The sequence below is a fragment of the Sus scrofa genome, chromosome 4 (genome assembly GCF_000003025.6).
Source record: "Sus scrofa isolate TJ Tabasco breed Duroc chromosome 4, Sscrofa11.1, whole genome shotgun sequence".
NCBI lineage: Eukaryota > Metazoa > Chordata > Mammalia > Artiodactyla > Suidae > Sus > Sus scrofa.
This window is the reverse complement of record NC_010446.5, coordinates 129,332,093-129,349,005: the sequence shown is the minus strand read 5'-3', so window position 1 is coordinate 129,349,005 and position 16,913 is coordinate 129,332,093. Positions and strand designations below refer to the sequence as shown.

The 16,913-nt window shown below is 52.6% G+C and overlaps 1 protein-coding gene across 1 annotated transcript; it reads left to right on the top strand.

The window, feature by feature from the left end:
* Positions 421-13,050, top strand: LOC110260492. The gene is made up of 4 exons (XM_021090833.1): positions 421-464; positions 1,314-1,425; positions 1,496-1,646; positions 11,643-13,050. The coding sequence occupies exons 1-4, from the start codon at positions 421-423 to the stop codon at positions 12,221-12,223; spliced, it is 888 nt and encodes a 295-aa protein (XP_020946492.1). The 3' UTR covers positions 12,224-13,050.

Genomic DNA, 16,913 nt, shown 5'->3' with positions numbered 1-16,913 from the left:
CTGCCGTTCGCTGAAATGTCTCGCTCCAAAGTCAGTTCTCTCCCTGCTTCTTTTCTCGCGCGGCCACCGCCGAGGTTGTTCTTCCACTGGGAAGAGAAGCAGGGGAGCCCGGATGGATGAATTCTAAACTGAACCTTTGGTTTTGCCATTCCCCGTTATGTATTAGCTCAGGAGGCTTTTGGAAGACACAACAGAGACGTTATATGTAAATCAATCACAACTTTTCTTTTGTTCAAACCATGAATACTGACCAGCTAATTTTCCTGGCATCTCTATAAGATAAGTGAGTTTATGATCCGGTTCTCACGCAAGTCTTCTCCGGCATTTTAATCAGCCGAGGCGATTTTATTTCAGTTTATCTCCATGAAATGATTTTCACCAACACCCTGCATTTTCATCAGATTTCCTTGTCCTCGCCGGATGCAGCTGGCACGGGTGCTTAGGTGCCCAGAACGGGTGGACTGGTGAGGCTGGGGAATCACACAGGGCATTGGCAGGGCCACGGCGGATGGCGGGAGGGGCCGGCCGAGGGGCATGAGCCAGTTGACAGTGTCAGGAAGAAGGGCCCAGGGGGTGTCAGTACAGATAAAATCAAAAGCAGGAGCCCAGGCCACAGTCAGAGTCGAGAATCCAGGCATTTGACAGATGTAGAGAATTGCCCCAGAGTGAGCGGACCCCTCCCCTCACGTCCGCAGGAGTGTTTCCTCTCTGCCACAGATGCTGGGCTTGGCCACGTGGCCTGCTTTGTCCAGTGGGGCGCTAGCAGGTGCAGAAGCAGAGGCTGTACCCTTGGCACAGTTGGGCTTCTGCCAGGCAGACCCAGGAGAGCCTGCCCTGGCAGCACTGGTTCAAACCGGACCAGGGGCGGGTGGCGCAGACCTGGACCACACTCACAGCCCTGAGCCAGCCCGGCAGGCCGACACACCTGCACGGGGCCCGCTCTTCACAGCAGGGATCTAGGGCAGCAAAGTTTTCACAGGTTCGGTCTCCTGGCCCTGGGACTCTTCCCGGCCTTCTTCCCTAGGGCTGAGACCGTCTCATCCTTCCAGTCCCAACTGACAAGTCACTTTCTTGGAGACTCCCGCCCCGACTCGCCTCCAAACGGGATTATGCCCCCCTGTTCATTCTTCCTAAATATACCCGGCTATTTTCTTTCATTCGGCTACCACGGTTTCTCTGTTTAATGTGCGTCTCTTCCACTAGGGCAAGGAGCACTGAGACGTCGGCTAGTTCTGGCACAGCCCCAGCAGAGAGCAGGTACTTCGTAAATATTTGTAGCATGAAATTCGTCACCCACTCTGCTGGGGCTGAAGCTGCTGCAGTGATGCGCACAGGGCCCTGGCTCACAGGGCTTTGAATCTGCACGGCCAGGCCATCAGCCGGCACAGTGATGGCCCAGAGGCGCTTAATGCCTTTGCGCCTGTGGTCAGATTGAGAGACCGAGGCAAGAAGTCTGGTTGGCTACTGCTGATTAACAAATTATCCCAAAATGTAGTGGCTTGAAAGAAGAATTATTTTATTTTCTCCCAAGTTTTCTTTGGGTCCGGAATCTGGGGAGAGGCTGGCTGGGCGGATCTGGTTCGAGTCTCTCGTGAGGTCGGAGTCAGAGTCAGATGGTGGCCGGCAGGAGCAGCTGGGGCTCCCAGGTATCTGTGTTTTTTCCAGTTGGGGCCACTCTGTGTGGAATCTGCACGAAGGCGAGGTTGGGCTTCCTCCCAGGGTGGTGTCCTCAGGGGGGGTCAGGACTCTAGTGTAAGTTTTCCAGCAAGCTAGGCAGAAACTGTGTCACCTTTTCCTTTTGATTGTGATTTAAAAAAAAAAATCTAAATTTTCACCTGAACTATTTTGAATGTACAGTTGGGCAACGTGGTGTGTATTCGCGTTATTGGGCAACCAGACTCCAGAACCTTTTCCTTATGCATGAGTGTAACTCGCACTCGGTAAACGACTCCCCAGTTTCTCCTCCCCAAACCCCAGGCAACCACCATGCCACTTTCTGTCCCTCTGAATTTGCCTGCGCTGGGGGCTCCATGTAAGTAGAATCAGAGATTTGTCCTTTTGTAACTGGCTTGTTTCAGTTCGCATGGTGTTCTCAGATTCATCCGTGTTGTAGAGTGGGTCAGAATCTCCTTCCTTTTCAAGGCCAAGTAATATTCCACTGTATAAAGGTACCGCGTTTTGTCTGTTCATTCACTAGCTGATGGACACGTGGGCTGCTCCCACCTCTTGGCTGTCGAGGGTGATGCTGGTGGGAACACAGGTGTGCGCAGATCTGTCCTAACCCCACTGGCTGCATCGCCTCCTACGGCTTTAGCCTCGGAAATCAAAGATCACCATCTCCTCCAGGACCGTCCACCCGCCCGGACTCCAGGGGGATGAGAGGGGCGAGAGGCACCTCGAAGTCACAGGCCGAGCAGAGCACGTGGAGGGAGAGAGCCGGCCATCCAGGCTTCGGCTCCAAGTGGGGGAGGGCGCGGGAAGGGCCGGGGAAGGGGCAGGGGCTCCGCCTGTGGAAAGGGAAAAGTCACGGAATTAACACGCAGATCCCTGCTGTACCAGGGAGGGTCCTGACTGATACCCTGCTGGCAGCTAGCCTTGGTCTTGCGTGTCCCTCTCCATAACGAGGTGAACTCCCAAAGGGCAGAGACTGCCTTTTACTCGCTGCTGGCTCCTAGAGTCTAGCATGCGCCTGACACGTGGTAGGCAGGCAGTGGAGCCCCTGGGAATGAAGGAAAGAGGAAAATGCAACTTGAGTGCTGTGTTTTAAAGTGGAGTCAGGGTTGTCTGGCGTTTACATACGGGTCAGACAATCCTGAATATGAGTTCTGGTCTTGGAGTTGCCATTGTGGCTCAGTGGACTAAGAACCCAACTAGTATCCAGGAGGATACAGGTTCCCTCCCTGGCCTTGCTCCGTGGGTTAAGGATCCGGCGTTGCTGTGAGCTGTGGTGTAGGTCACCGACGTGCTTCAGAGGCAGTGTGGCTGTGGCCGTGGCTGTGACGTAGGCCGGCAGCTGCAGCTCCGATTAGACCCCTAGCCTGGGAACCTCCATACGCTGCAGGTGCGGCCCTAAAACAAAGAAACAAATTCCAGTCTCACCCTTACCATCTGTGTGGCCTTCAAGGAGCTATTTTTAAAGGAGGGCGGGAGTCCACAGCAAGGTGGCTGCCGTGATTGGCTATCCTCATGATCAGTGTAGTCCTGGTTAACAGACCGTTGGGTCAGGGGCTCCTCAGAACGCGTGCGGTCCACCTCTTTCATTCCCCGGAGGAGACCCTGCCCCGTGAAGGGCCCTGCCCAGACCTCACGGTGCCAAGACCAAAGCTGCGGCGCCCAAGTCCCTGACTCTTCCTAAACCCTTGGCTTAGTCAGAGCTCAAGGTTGCAAGGGCTAGAAATGTGTCTCCAAAGCATTGCATCCTCTAAGCACAGCTGCCGCCACGACGGACGGTCTCAGCTCCCAGGCAGCCTGCCTCTCTCTGTCCGTCCATCACAAGGCTTTTCTCCAAAACCGCAGGAGCCACGCAGCCCGCACACGACAGCGTAACCCCGGGGTCAGTCTCGACCAGGGGGGATGGGCGCCGCTGGATGGAGGGCCCCCCCGCCGCCGCCCCGTGGACCAACAGGTCTGGCAGCCGTTCTTGGCATCGGTGGTCCCTGCGGAGTGGCGCCTCTGTCATCTCCAGCAGTGACTTCAGTATGTGCACTTTATTCATGGACCCTTCCCCCCAGAGCGTCTCCCCGTCCCCTCGGGGAGCGTGGCCTCACTCCCTTTACCTGCACTCCTCTGTAAATGCTTGACCAGGGTGATGCTTCTGGAGAAACAGGAGATCAGGCTGTTAGTAACACAGCGGGAAAAAAAATGTCCTAGCTAGGCGGAGATTGATCCTAAGTGACCCCTGACTCCAGGACCATCTGCCCTTGAAAGGGCAGCCAGGCCGTGATGCTGAGGACAAAGGCCTGTGCGTAGGGACCAGGAGGCTCGGTGGTCAGGCCTGGGGAGAGCCTGCCCTTGGCTCTTCCCGGTGGGGACAGAGCCCGGATCCATTTCCGCACGGCCCGGCCCTCCCTGTCCCGTCCGCTGCTCACATTTCATCCTTCCTCCAAGACCAGGAGTGGCACACATGTGACCTTCATAGCTTCATCTGTCCTGAGTCGGAATCACCCACCAGAGTGGAAGCTGCATGAGAGCAGGGACCTTTTTTGCACTGCCATGTAACCTACGCCTGGGAGCGTGTACCCAGCTCGTAGTGGGCGCACAGCAAATGCACTGAGTCAAGGAAGCACAGTCCTGGAGGGAATCAGGTCCCGATGTCCCGCTGGCCACTGAGTGAATCAGCCGCTCTCCCACGTGTCAAGAATGGCGCCAGCTTGGAGCTCTCCTGGGCGCAGTGGTTAACGAATCCGACGAGGAACCACGAGGCTGTGGGTTCGATTCCCGGCCTTGCTCAGTGGGTTAAGGATCTGGCGTTGCTGAGAGCTGTGAGGTAGGTCACGGATGCGGTTCGGATCCTGTGTTGCTGTGGATGTGGCATAAGCCAGCAGCTGCAGCTCTGATTCGACTCCTAGCCTGGGAACCTCCATATGCCACAGGTGCAGCCCTAAAAATGAAAGAAAAAAAAACAAAAAGAAGGGTTTCTGCTTGAAGTTCTCCTGTAGCGAGGTGGCTTAAGGATCTGGCATTGTCACTGCAGCAGCTTGAGTCGCTGCTACGGGCACGGGTTCAACCCCCAGCCTGGGAACGTTCACACGCCACAGGTGCAGCCAAACAGAAGAAGACGAAAAAGAAAAAGAACGGCACTAGCTATGTCCCATTCCTGGAATGAGAATGTTTTTGAGGAAAGAGTCACTCAGATCACTTAATATGTGTGCTGTGGTCCAATGAGGAACGCTGGGCGAGGAAGTGTGAGTTCACGAGTGAACGAGTGCATGAGAAAAGCCTCACTTCCTGCAGGTGCCTCCTCTGACATCCTTCTCGGGGTCAGTGCGTGACCTGCTAACAGAGTTGTCAGAACGTGTCATTTCCACGCAGTTTTGGTCGCTCTGCCTGCGTCTGTGGCGTGTGTCCTGGGTGGAAATGGTTAGGATGGAAAGGCTCCTGCTGGTGGCTGGGGTGCACTCAGGACAGGGGGGCACAGCTGTCCTGTAAGGTGACGTTGGGGACCCCGGAGCCAAAGGCTCTGTAAACAGATCCAGCCCTTTAAAGGTTCCACAAAAGGCACACGCCCAATTGAGGCCGCAGTTCTGAGGACTGTCTGGTCCTGATGAGGCGGGCTGGGCATGCCCCGTTCTATCCTTTCCCCAGATCAGCTGCCTTTCGAGAGCCAGCCAAGCAGTACTAAGTGCATTCTTTTGTCCAAGCAAAGCATGACAAATAAATTAAGATCCTTGCTGACGGCTTAAAAAAAAATCTCTGCTTTACCTGATGCCTGGTCAGTGCCCTAAAGAGAGTCTTCTTCCTTCCCTTAAAGGTGCATTTAGGCTCAAGAGATTCAGTCCTTTCTGCAGGAAGCGCCATTCTGCGAGGACACTTCTGTTCCAGTTTTCTCTGGTCGTGTGTAAACCAAGCACCAGCGAATGGGGTGGGGTTATCGGAACTAGCTCAGGATCCAGTGAGATAGTTCTAGGGCCTGAGAACGCAATCCGCTAAGTAATCCAGAGGAAGGGAAGATAGCTGGGAAGAAAATTGAGGTTCTCCAGCAAAGAAGCAAGGAGTGGGTGCTGGCTACGCCGCCAGTGGGGTCCATCAGGAAGGATTTCCTAGATGGTACAGACGCTTAGCCTGGAAATAATTTCAGTTCTAAACAAAAGTAATTCAAAGGATTCGTTCTAGGGCTATGCTTTCAGATGTTCTGTCATCTGCAGTGACCCCACGATTAAAACAAAACCATTTTTTAAACTGAGTTGTTTCCTTAAGGGGTCACTTTTAAACTACTGCATGTCACCTGCGTGTGACTTACGCACATGACTTTGTCTACCCAATGTCACGCGGAGATCAGTGACAAATCAGTGATTATACAGCAGCTCGAAAGTGCAGGGCTGTGGTCAGAGCCCACGAGCTCGTCAGAGGAGAAATGGTGGCTTCCAGCCGCTGGGCCTGGGCAGGTGAGCACAGTCCTGATGCACAGGCGACATGGGTGTCAGCCCTCTTCTCCCACCTCAGCCTCCTCACTCCCCTTTGGGACTGCTCTCGTTCATTATTTATTCATTTAAAACACAGTGTATTAAGATCCTGTCCCTGGAGGGGCCATGTGCTAGGCCCTGGGGTTAAAAGGTACCTAAGATACAGGGTTCCCCCTGTGGCACAGCAGGTTGAGGACCTGGCTGCAGCAGCTCGGGTCCCTGCAGAGGTGTGGGTTCAGTGGCCTGGTGCAGTGAGTTAAAGGCTTCGGCATTGCCGCGGCTGCAGCACGGCAGCCTCCCTGGCCAGCGGACGTCCACATGCTGCGGGTGCCGCCGTAAATACGTGCGTATCCCTAAGATACGGTTCCGTGCTCCTGGAGAGCCCCACACTGATGAGGAGGAGACCAGTGTGCACGTGGTCCCCGCCAGGAGCGTGGACGCAGTCTGTGACCGGAGAGAGGAAATGATTCTACAGGAACTCGGAAGAGCCACGTACCCTGCTTAGAGAAGCTGAGAGATGAACTTGGATTACATTCATCTTTGTTGGTGTGGCTTAGAATCCAGCTTCTTTCCTGGGGCTTTCAAAGCTTTTTGCAACGTGCCTTATTGCCCAGTCACCTGTGTGGTCTCCTCTTCTTCTGCTCCACAGCCAGAAAGACATAAAACCTTTCATGTGAGAGAGTGGCCAGAGTTGTCCCTGCTCTTCCATTGGTTCCCATCCTGAACTGGAGGCTGGTCGTATTACCATCCCACCAGCAGACACAACGAGTACGGCTTCGAGGTCTTTGCCGGTGCCGTCATCCTGGAACAAGTTGTCGCATGTGTGTCCTACCCTTTCCCGGCTTTTGCTTTTGCACTTGGAGCCCAGCCAACTCAGTTCAACAGCCCTGCTTCAGTGGCTCCAGCCCAGCCTCTTCCCCACTGAAGCCCCAGAGCAACTGTCTTATAGTTCTCTTGCAGATGCCCTTACGTTTTTTTAAAAAAACTGTATGAGCTGATATCAAAAAAATTTTCAGCATATGTTTAATTTCCAGCATATTTTATGATGCTTACTTTGGGCTCTGAGTGCATTTTTTGTCAAGATCTTGAAGCTGCATATTTAATTCATTCAATCTGTAGGCAATATCCACCACATACGTTGGCAAACCCAGTTCCCACTGGCAAACCAATCTTCCCAGTCATAGTCTTACTTCACTTTTCAATCCGAATAAGCATCTTAATGCTCATTCCTATGACAACCATCTCAATTTTGAATTCTAACCAGAAGATGGATGGGTGGGTGGATGGATGGATGGATAAGCAAGCCCCTCAGACCCTTGTTCTGCGTTTGTCTCTTGGGTGAAACTGGGGACAGCTCCCTTCAGTATTTCCTGCTGGCACCTGTAGGATTCTCAAGGCACCCCAGGATAGCCTCCTGGTTTGGTGCCCAGAGGCAATGCAGCATCATAAGACTTAGGATGGGCAAGACGTTTGTCCTTCATTTAAAGAAAGAGATTTAAAAGAAGTAGGAAGAACCAGCAGACCACAGACCTGGCAGGTTAATTTCAGGAAAGAATCCAACTGCAGCAGCTCAGGTCACTTAGGAGGTGCGGGTTTTTTCCTGGCCTGGTGCAATGGGTTAAAGGATCCTGTGTTGCTGCAGCTGCAGTGTAGGGCGCAGCTGTGGCTTGGATTCAATCCCTAGCCCAAAAACTTCCATATGCTGTGGGTGCAGCCATTAAACAAACAAACAATGGTTTTGGCTGCACCTCCAGCATGTGGGATTTCCCAGGCCAGGGATCGAACCCAAGCCATGGCAGCGACAACACTGAGTCCTTAAAACTGCTAGGCCATCAGGGAACTCCAATCTAGATTTAAAAATTTTAAAAACACTGGCGTCGTAGTACAAAGAGCACAATACGAGCGCTGCAGGATGTTTGGTCCTGAGCAAGCATCTCTAAGACATTCGATTCCAGTGCCAATTTCACCTTGAAATTTGGTTCAACCGAACTGTGCATGAGCATGCTTGGTCCACGCCAAGTGGTTTTGGCCAGGACCAAATATCAAGGACGTTTCGGTGTGGACCAGATGCCACCATGGAGATTCTGGACAGAACCAGGTGTCTGCTCGCTGAATCTGGTGATAACCCCTGGCTGTCGTATCGAAACAAGATGAGCACTGAGCGCAGGCGTGGTCTCCACACCTGGGAGGTCTGAAACACCAGATGAATGAGTGGCACTGGGGCCTTTAAAATGCGCGTGTGTATCAGACGTCTCAGGCCAGGTTTGATCTGATCCAAGTAGAACAAGTCAGGGCAGGAGGTTGTGGGGCGGGGGCAGGTCTCCCCTGGCAAAGAGCACAGCCTTCCACCAGATGAACAGTCTGGAAGCAACTGGGATTTTCTCCCCCCCCCCTTTTTTTTTTCTTTTGAGAACAAACATGTGTCTGAGGGGAGAATAATGAAAGCATTCTCTTAAGCAGCACAGCAGCTGAGAGTCAAGTGCAAGCTGTGGACGACCAACTTGAATTCTCGCCCCCTGCCGCCACCCTTCCCCAGCGCCTCCCCCCCTCATCCAACGCTCTCCCTCCTCCCCACTAAAGATCAGCCAAGAATTGCCGTGATTAATGGCTGGGAGCCAACAGTACCATCCTTATTCACTTTAGGTTAGGATCAAATAGACTCCCAGCCCCTCCCTCCTACAGCCCCGCCGTAATCCTTGGCCATGAGCCCCCTCCCTTTTCCTCTCGGAGGCAGGCGAGCCAAACTTCCAGGGCTGGACCCGAGCTGGCCTTTCCGCCACGATCCCTAACTCTCCTAAGCCCCCGCGCCCGCCCGCACTGGCCATGCCGGCAGGAGCCAAAGCCAGGCAACTTGTGCAGCAGCAGCTGCCCGTCCCTCCCTCCAATGCCCATCCCCCCCCCAAAGAGAGACTCTTCTGTTGTCACATTCTTGGCAATATGTCAGGGTCTCACTCATCCCGCCTCCTGTTTTCCCACCCCCACCCCGCTGCCCCCAGACGAGACATTAGGAAGGAAACCTTTGAGATTTGATTTTAGCCTCGTTGAACCCTAGCCCTTATTTCATGTTGAGGAAGATAAACGGGCTGCCCCACCCACGTCTCTCTTTCTCTGTGATGCTTCCTCTCTCTGCTGTTTACTAAAGCGTTAAAAAGCACGTTGCAGCGCCTGCTGGGGAATTGCATCAAAGAGAGTCGACAGAACAGGTGAAGACACAAGAGAGGCGGGGAGATAAGGTGCCTCTTAGGAAAGTTCAGATTCCAGACCCATTAGAAAGAATGGCCTCCCGGTGTCTGAATTCAGCGGCCAGACATGGCCTTTTCTCTTTGGGGTTTCTGTAGGGCAGTTTCTGCGGGGCGGGGCAGCTCCGGCAGATCTTCCGAGGGCCAGACCACGCGGATAACTGATCGCAGCCATTCACGTCCAGGTGGTGAGAAATCGCCTGAATTGCGAGATCCTCACAAGCCATTAGCATCTTGGACACATCTCTCACCCCCAGGGAGGACCCTCGGGTCCAGTCTTGCTCAGGTTCTGTCCCTGCTGCTCCGCCCATGATGGTTACAAAGGTCAGCACCGGTCGGGGAGCCCAGGGAGCTCACCCACTGGGAGTTCTCGCCCTGGGTGCTGTGGGGCCTCGGTGAGTCACTGGACGTCACTGCTGCGTAGTTTCTTCCTTCCGAAGTAGAAAGGACGCCAGTTACAAGGAGCAACGGGTGGGGGGGAGAAAGCGGCTGACGACAACATTCAGGACCACCCGCAGTTACGGGGGCGGTGCTGAAGAGACACTTACTCTTGTCAAATGATAAGGAAGCTCAAAAAACTACAAATAGATCTGTCGGGGCTTTTCAAAGGTATTGATGCAGACGCCGCGCCCAGATTTTTGTCACCTGAATATTCGGCTGTTGTGCCTTGTGTCTCCACACCTTTGATTTTTAAGAGTCAACGGCCCTGCCCTTGAAATAGAACCCAGTGCAGAGTTCTGTCGTGGCTCCGTGGTAAGGAATCTGACTAGTATCCATGAGGACACCGGTTCGATCCCTGGCCTCGCTCAGTAGGTGAAGGATCCGGCGTCGCAGACGTGGATTGGATCCCATGTTGCTGTGGCTGTGGTGTAGGCGGCAGCTGCAGCTCTAAGTCACCCCCTAGCCCGGGAACCTCCATATGCCCTGGGTGCGGCCCTAAAAGAAAAGAAATCCCATTCACTCTTCACTCTTCCACCCACCTTGTGATTTTTTAACTGCTTAGAATTCAACTCATATTCATAAATAAAAATCCACTAAATTGAGCGTCTCGGGGGGGCAGGCACCAGCTTGTTCATCGTCACCTTCCTAGCATCCAGCCCAGGGCTGGCAGACAGCGGTGCCCAGCAGCGAGCCCGGCCAGCTCCCCACCCAGGCCCGGCCTGCACGGCTTCCTGCCGGCGGCCTCATCCTCGAGGCACCGCCCGTCCTGCCATGTCGGTCCCGCCTCCGAGCGCTGCCACCTTCTTTCCGCCTCAAAATTCTGTTTCATCATCATTCTAAATTCTGCCAAACTTAAAAGTGACTTAAGACTCATGGACACAGGAGTTCCCATCGTGGCTCAATGGTTAACGAATCCGAGTAGGAACCATGAGGTTGTGGGTTCCATTCCTGGCCTCACTTTGTGGGTTAAGGATGCGGCGTTGCCGTGAGCTGTGGTGTAGGTTGCAGATGTGGCTTGGATCCCGAGTTGCTGTGGCCCTGCTATAGGCCGGCAGCTACAGCTCCGATTCGACCCCTAGCCTGGGAACCGCCATATGCCGCGGGAGCGGCCCAAGACATGGTAAAAAGACAAAAAAAAAAAAAAAAAAAAAAAAAAGACTCTTGGACACAGACATTAAGAAGGATGATTCAAGGCGTCCCCATCGTGGCTCAGGGGATTAAGAACCCAACGCAGTGTCTGCAAGGACATGGGTTCGATCCCTGGCCTCGCTCGGGGGGCTTTACGTGTGTCCCCAGCAGCGTAAGTAAGCACATGGTTCCTGGGCTGGCCCATGTGAGCAGAGGCAGGGCCCTGGGCACTGAGAAGGGGGCACATGCAGGGAGCCGGGATCCTGGTGCCCCAGCACCCTCGCCCACGGCGAGTCTGCCTTTCCAAGTGTCCCGCCAGGTTTGGATGCCCCGGGGGTGCACAGTCCCCTCATTCCTGCTCCTGGGTCCTGCGCACTCCCTCCCCAGATTCACCCCCCGCTGCATGTGGGCACATGGAGTCACGCCCTAAGCAGAGCTCATCACGGGGCACCTCAGCCCACTCCCCTCTCAGGCCTCACGGGGCAGCCTCCTGCGGCCTGACTTCGGGGGCCAGGCCGATCCTGGGGGCCCACTCGGCATGGACAGGGATGGCTTTTTTCTGGACCCAGCCTCGCCCTCGTTTCTCTTGTGGAAGTGAGAGGACCCCAGGTCCCGTTACCCACCATGTGCAGCAAAGCATCAGAACTGACATTTACGGGGGGTGCGGGTCCCACACAGCTGCAATAAATTCACACAATAATTTAATTCCCAGTTTTCAGATGCAGAACTGCTGCACTGCGAAGCCAGCTGACCTACCCAGATCACCTGCCAGGTGGAAGCCCTGGTCTGTTTGACGCCTGGAGCCCAGTTCTCCCTGTCAGGCTACCTGCTCTCCTGCTGGCTCCCCAAGTTCTCCCTGGGCCCCGACGCCACCAGGCCCAGGCTGAGTGCGGCCAGTTCTGTCGCTCGGGCTGTGAGCATCCACGTGCACGGGGGAGACGGACGGTAAACAAAGACCACAAGTGTCCCACATCGCAGAGAAGAGCCATCACCACACAGTGGTCGAAGGTTCAGGCCCCGGAGCACAGCTGTGTTGGAAGCCAGATGAAAGAGCGTATAAGCCCAGTTACAGAAAACTCGAGGAAGTCCCCAGTGACCTTCAGTGACAGAAGCAGCCGCGATCGCCGGGGATGGGGCAGAGGGAGTGGGAAGGGCCGCAGAAAGGAGGCTCCCAGAGGCAGAGGATGCTCTGGGGGGGAACCCCCTGCCGGTGGTGCTGGATGTTCGCAGGTGTGTGCGCCTGTCCAAGCTTCTCACGTTGTGTGCATTCGTCATGGTCAGTTTCTTGCTTAGCAACTCAATAAAGCTTTTTCTCTTTTAAGAGAAAAATTACGGGAGGGCTTTCGCTATTTCTATTGGAGAATGGGCTTCACTGTGTTTTCCTTAATACTCGGTCTTTCTGCCTCGTATGGGACCTGCTATGCATCACAAGCAGGACTCAGCCCACTGCTCTCCGCCTTTGCCTGCATTGCTGGCACTGCCCTCAGTGGTTGGGATCTATCGTTCCAGAGGCGCCTTCCACCGTGGAACTCTCTTGACAGCTGCCGGTGGGTGGGGGCCGTCCAAGCCCCTCACAACTGCTCAAACAGCTGAAGGAATCTGGGGGGACCGTGCCGAGTTAGTGGGAGGGGTGGGGAGAGGCACACACCTGCCACAGGATGCGGGGCCGACACTCGGACCCCACTCGGGGTCAGTTAGGGGTGACTCATGTACCATGCCAGGGCAGAAAACCCGTGTCTGACGCGTTTCAGCTCCTGCTCTCTCCGGTCCGCTGCATTCATCTGTCTGCCATTGTCTGGAACTTGCTTACAGATGGGCTGTTAGCAAGCCTGTCTCTTGTTTCTTTAAGCCTGAGAAAGAGGAGCTCTGACCTCTGTTTCTATGCATGTAAACAAAAGCCTTCTTGGCCACCAGAAAGCGCAAAGTGCTCAGTCAGCAAGACGTTTGTGGGCCAGCAGTTGAAATGACATCAGGCTTCCTCCTGGAATTCAACCAGAGGTAAACATCAGGTCCTTCCATTTACACAGAGAGAATGGTCTGTCTCCTGCCAGTGTTCAGAGACGCTGGCTTTCAAAGAGAACACTCGAGAGAAGAGCCTTCGTGAGCTCGGGCTTTGCCAATGTCCCTCATGCCACCTCCTCTCAATTCCTGATAACATGCAACGCTTCCCACTGCAGATGCCCTGGTGTCAGAGAGCAGAGATGCTCCTCACTGCCCTCTTCTGAGTTTGCAAACTCAGTGTTGCAGGTGCGTTTCCTTCACTGGTCATGGGAGTCCCTCAGGGCTCTAACCAGGTAGAGGGAAGATGTCTTCGGCTTTTCACTTCTGCAGTAGCAGCTTGACACGGGACAGAAAAAGGTGTGATCTTTAAAAAGTCCATTCAGATTCTTGTAAGATAAAACCAAAAAAAAAAAAAAAAGTACAACTCTCAGGGAATGGTGATCTATTTTCCACGTTATTTATTTACTTTGAGACCTTGTCGACTTAAAAACTCGCACAACTTAAAAGTGGAGGGTTAAGTCTTATTGGGGGCAAAATGAGGACTATAGCCCTGGAGGCAGCATTTCAGAGAGCGCCCAGACGCACTCCAAAGAGGCAGGTGGAGGGCAGCATGTGCGATTTTACAGAAGGCCACTGCTAGTCTCCTGAAGGTCACTGCTAGTCTCCTGAAGGTCACTGCTAGTCATGAGGAGCAGACGTCACCACGGAAGAGTTTAGTGCTTTTCTAGGTACAAGGAGATGTAAGAATTGGGCTCATGAAATCTGAAAATATCTGCCTGAAGACCTGTTCTGCCAGTTTTCCCAGAGTCCTCATGCCTGCTCTCCACCCCGAGCTCCTTTCAGGGGGGTTGAGAGCCGGCAGCTGCAGCGGCTCATGATTCAGTCCATGCAGAGGCAGATGGCACGTGCCAAACTCCAGTTGACAACCTCTAAAGAGATATTACTGGCTTTATTCGGTGATTCATGAATGGAGTAGCATCCAGCCCAGCAGAGAGGAAGGAGCTCGGAGGAGCTGTCGAAAATAAAAGGCTTATAATTTATAGACAGAAGGGAGTAGGAACAAGGAAGTTATACTAGCCAAAAAAAAAAAAAAAAAAAAAAAAGTGGATTGGTTATTGCCAGGTTACTTTCCTCTAGGGTGTGGCAGGTGCCTTTCAGGCAGATGACCTAACTAGTGCTGGTCAGGTGACTCCCGACTCACTGCTTGGAGATTCCATTTCTGGGAGAGCTGAAGTTTCAGTTTGGTGACAGGGGGCTTAGCATAAGTGACTGCATTTTGGGAGTGTTGTCTTGTTTTTAAAAAGATGCTTTCACAAAGACCCTTTTCCAGAAAAGAGGAATCGAGAGACAATGCATCTGTACCCAGTTTCCAGATCTAGAATTTACAGATAATTTCACCAAAATATTAGATATACTTAATAAAAAATAAAACAGAAAAGACCAAATACCTACAGGATAAAGTTTTTTTAATAGTCTACGCTACTTTTTAAAAAAATTTTTATTAAAATAAGCAGCATTTTTTATTTTTAAAAAATATCTTTAAAAATATATTTTGGTCCCAAGCAAGTAATATTAGTCTTTTAAAATACATTGAAAACACATCCATTTCACAATTTACTAACCACTCCTTAGCCCATCGATGACTTATGAACCGCCTCGAAGTTCTCCTGTTGTTGAGAAAAATGATTCCAAACTTGGAAATGAGAAGATGATTGCATGACTTGGGGTCATATGCTCAGGCGTTTTCTGAGAAGCCCATCCGTGAGTTATTACGTGACTTACTGTTGAGGGAAGCAGTTTCCTCCGCGCTCTCAGGTTCTCCTGGTTGGTCCAGGAGAGGAGTTGCCTTGAGACAGATAAACAGGAGGAAATCAAGCAGAAGTGGAGCAACACAGACACACGGGGGGCCCAGGAGAACCTCGTGACTCGTCAAAAGGCCCAAAGCCCTGACCTTAAATATTGTCTTCAGCCAAAGATAAAGGAGGACGCCGGGGTGGTGGCTCGGGACTCCCCTGGGAGGGAAGCCATTTACATGGAGACCTAAACGCATATGTGTGCTGGGCCTGCAGAGCTAAGGGGACGCAAGAAGAAATTTTCACAAGCAGGCTTTGCTGGGCTCCCCTCTAGAGCTCACACCTACACACAGAGCCTCGTTCACACTGTGGTCACCTACGGGGTGGCTCCCTCCCTGGAACAGGTCCTCCACCCGCCTTCTTTTAGGCCCTAGGGGAAAAGCAAATATTCCAGAGCCTTTGGGGCTTTAAAAATAATCAGCCTCAATTAAATCTCATACCAAAGAGGCACAGTTTGGGATGGCAAATTTTGCTCCCGTATGTCACCGATTGATCAGAGGCTCAGATCTTAAGTCTGCACAGGTAGAGTTTATCTCTGTAGGAAAGCAAAGCTCTGGTGATATTCGTTCCTCTAAGCGACAGTATAACTCAGGAGTTCCCTGGTGGCCTAGCCGTTAAGGATCTCACATTGTCATTGCTGCGGCTTTTGGGTCATTGCTCTGTTGCGGGGTCATACCCTAGCCCAGCAACTTCCACCTGCCGCAGATACAGCCAAAAAGTAAAAATAAAAAATAAAAGCGATGGTGTAACTCAAAGGTTATGATGTTATTGCCTTTCAGCTGGCCATGAACTAATTTGACGTCTATTTTAACCGTCTTATTCAGCATTGCTTTTTCTACTGCCAATTACATCTAAGCAGCTATGTTATTCTGCGTAATATTCTGTTATTCTGCTCTCAAGTTAAACAAAACCTTGACACATGTCATCCATTGTATGAGAATTACCTTCTTAACAGTGTGAAAAATACGCTCTGATAACTCTACCAGCAAAGGCAGAATGATCCCGTTTTTAACAAACAGGCCTAAATTGGGTTCCCCAGAAGCAAACCCTGCACAAGGATTTGAGTGCAGTGGCTTATCTCGGAGGCACAAGGATCACCAGAAGGAAAGTGGGAAGTGACACAGGTAAGGGCACTTGCAACCCCAGGATATGCCCCTTGGGCAGGTGGATTATTTCGAGCTGAAGCCAATGAAGACCCAGCGGAATTAGTGGAATTAGTGCTTTACCTCCTCTTTAACTGCCTAAAAGAAAGTGTAAATTTCCCCATTGTGAGGGAATTCCACATTTATAAAAGAGACACCCATTAGAAAAGGCACTTGTTTCAGTACTTTTTTTTTCACCTAAGAGACTTTACCGCGAGAATTTCTGCCCCCTGCCCTCTAGAGCCTCCCCCCACCCCCCAGCCCCCATTCCTTTCCTTAGAAGCCGGCCAAGCTGCTGAACCTTCCTGTGTGGATAGGTAAGTTTTCCCTGTTAATCTGTCCTCTGCCAGGTTAACTCCTAGATCCCAGCTAGAAGGTTAGGTGGGAGAATTCCTCCTCCCCTTCAGAAGACAGCTAACAAATGGTTACATTTTTAACAGCTTATTTGGGCAAAAATGGATTTGAATTGGGCGGTGCCAAAACAGAAGTGGGTTGGCCTGTTCCCCTGACGGGAGCTGGAGGGAAGACTTTTACAGAGGAGGCAAAAGCAAAGCCAGGAAATGATTTGATCGGCCGTCGTTTAAGTGGCTCCATTATTTGGGAAAAGCCTCACCTGCTGTGATTAGCTGCCCTTGTTCACATTCTCAAGCCTGAGGCCTGACGAGCTGCGCCTAACGAGCTTCGGCCTTGGAAGCGCCTCAGCCTGGCGGCCTTTGGGCTGAGTTCAGTGGAGGGTGGGTCCCTACGTCTGTGACCGTGGGTGTTGGCGGGTAACCCTACTGGAGACGGCAGGGGACCCGAGTGCCGGGACTGCCTCCCCAGGGAGGACGGAGCTGGGTATCTACACGCCCATCCTGAGCAGCCACTCACGGAGACCGTTCCTGAGGAGGTTAATTCTGCAGCGATTCCTGCCTGCTCGGCGGCAGCTTTTTTCAGTTTTGGAGACAGTCTCAGGCAGGAAGAGATAAGCACAAGCAGGTGGAAATC

Excerpts from the sequence above, each read along its gene's own strand:
- LOC110260492 (XM_021090833.1), top strand. The coding sequence starts at position 421 with ATGCAGCTGGCACGGGTGCTTAGGTGCCCAGAACGGGTGGACTG. Across the intron at positions 1,426-1,495 it reads TTAATGCCTTTGCGCCTGTG|TGGCTTGAAAGAAGAATTAT; the intron begins GTCAGATTGAGA and ends CCCAAAATGTAG. Across the intron at positions 1,647-11,642 it reads GGAGCAGCTGGGGCTCCCAG|TTTTCAGATGCAGAACTGCT; the intron begins GTATCTGTGTTT and ends TTTAATTCCCAG.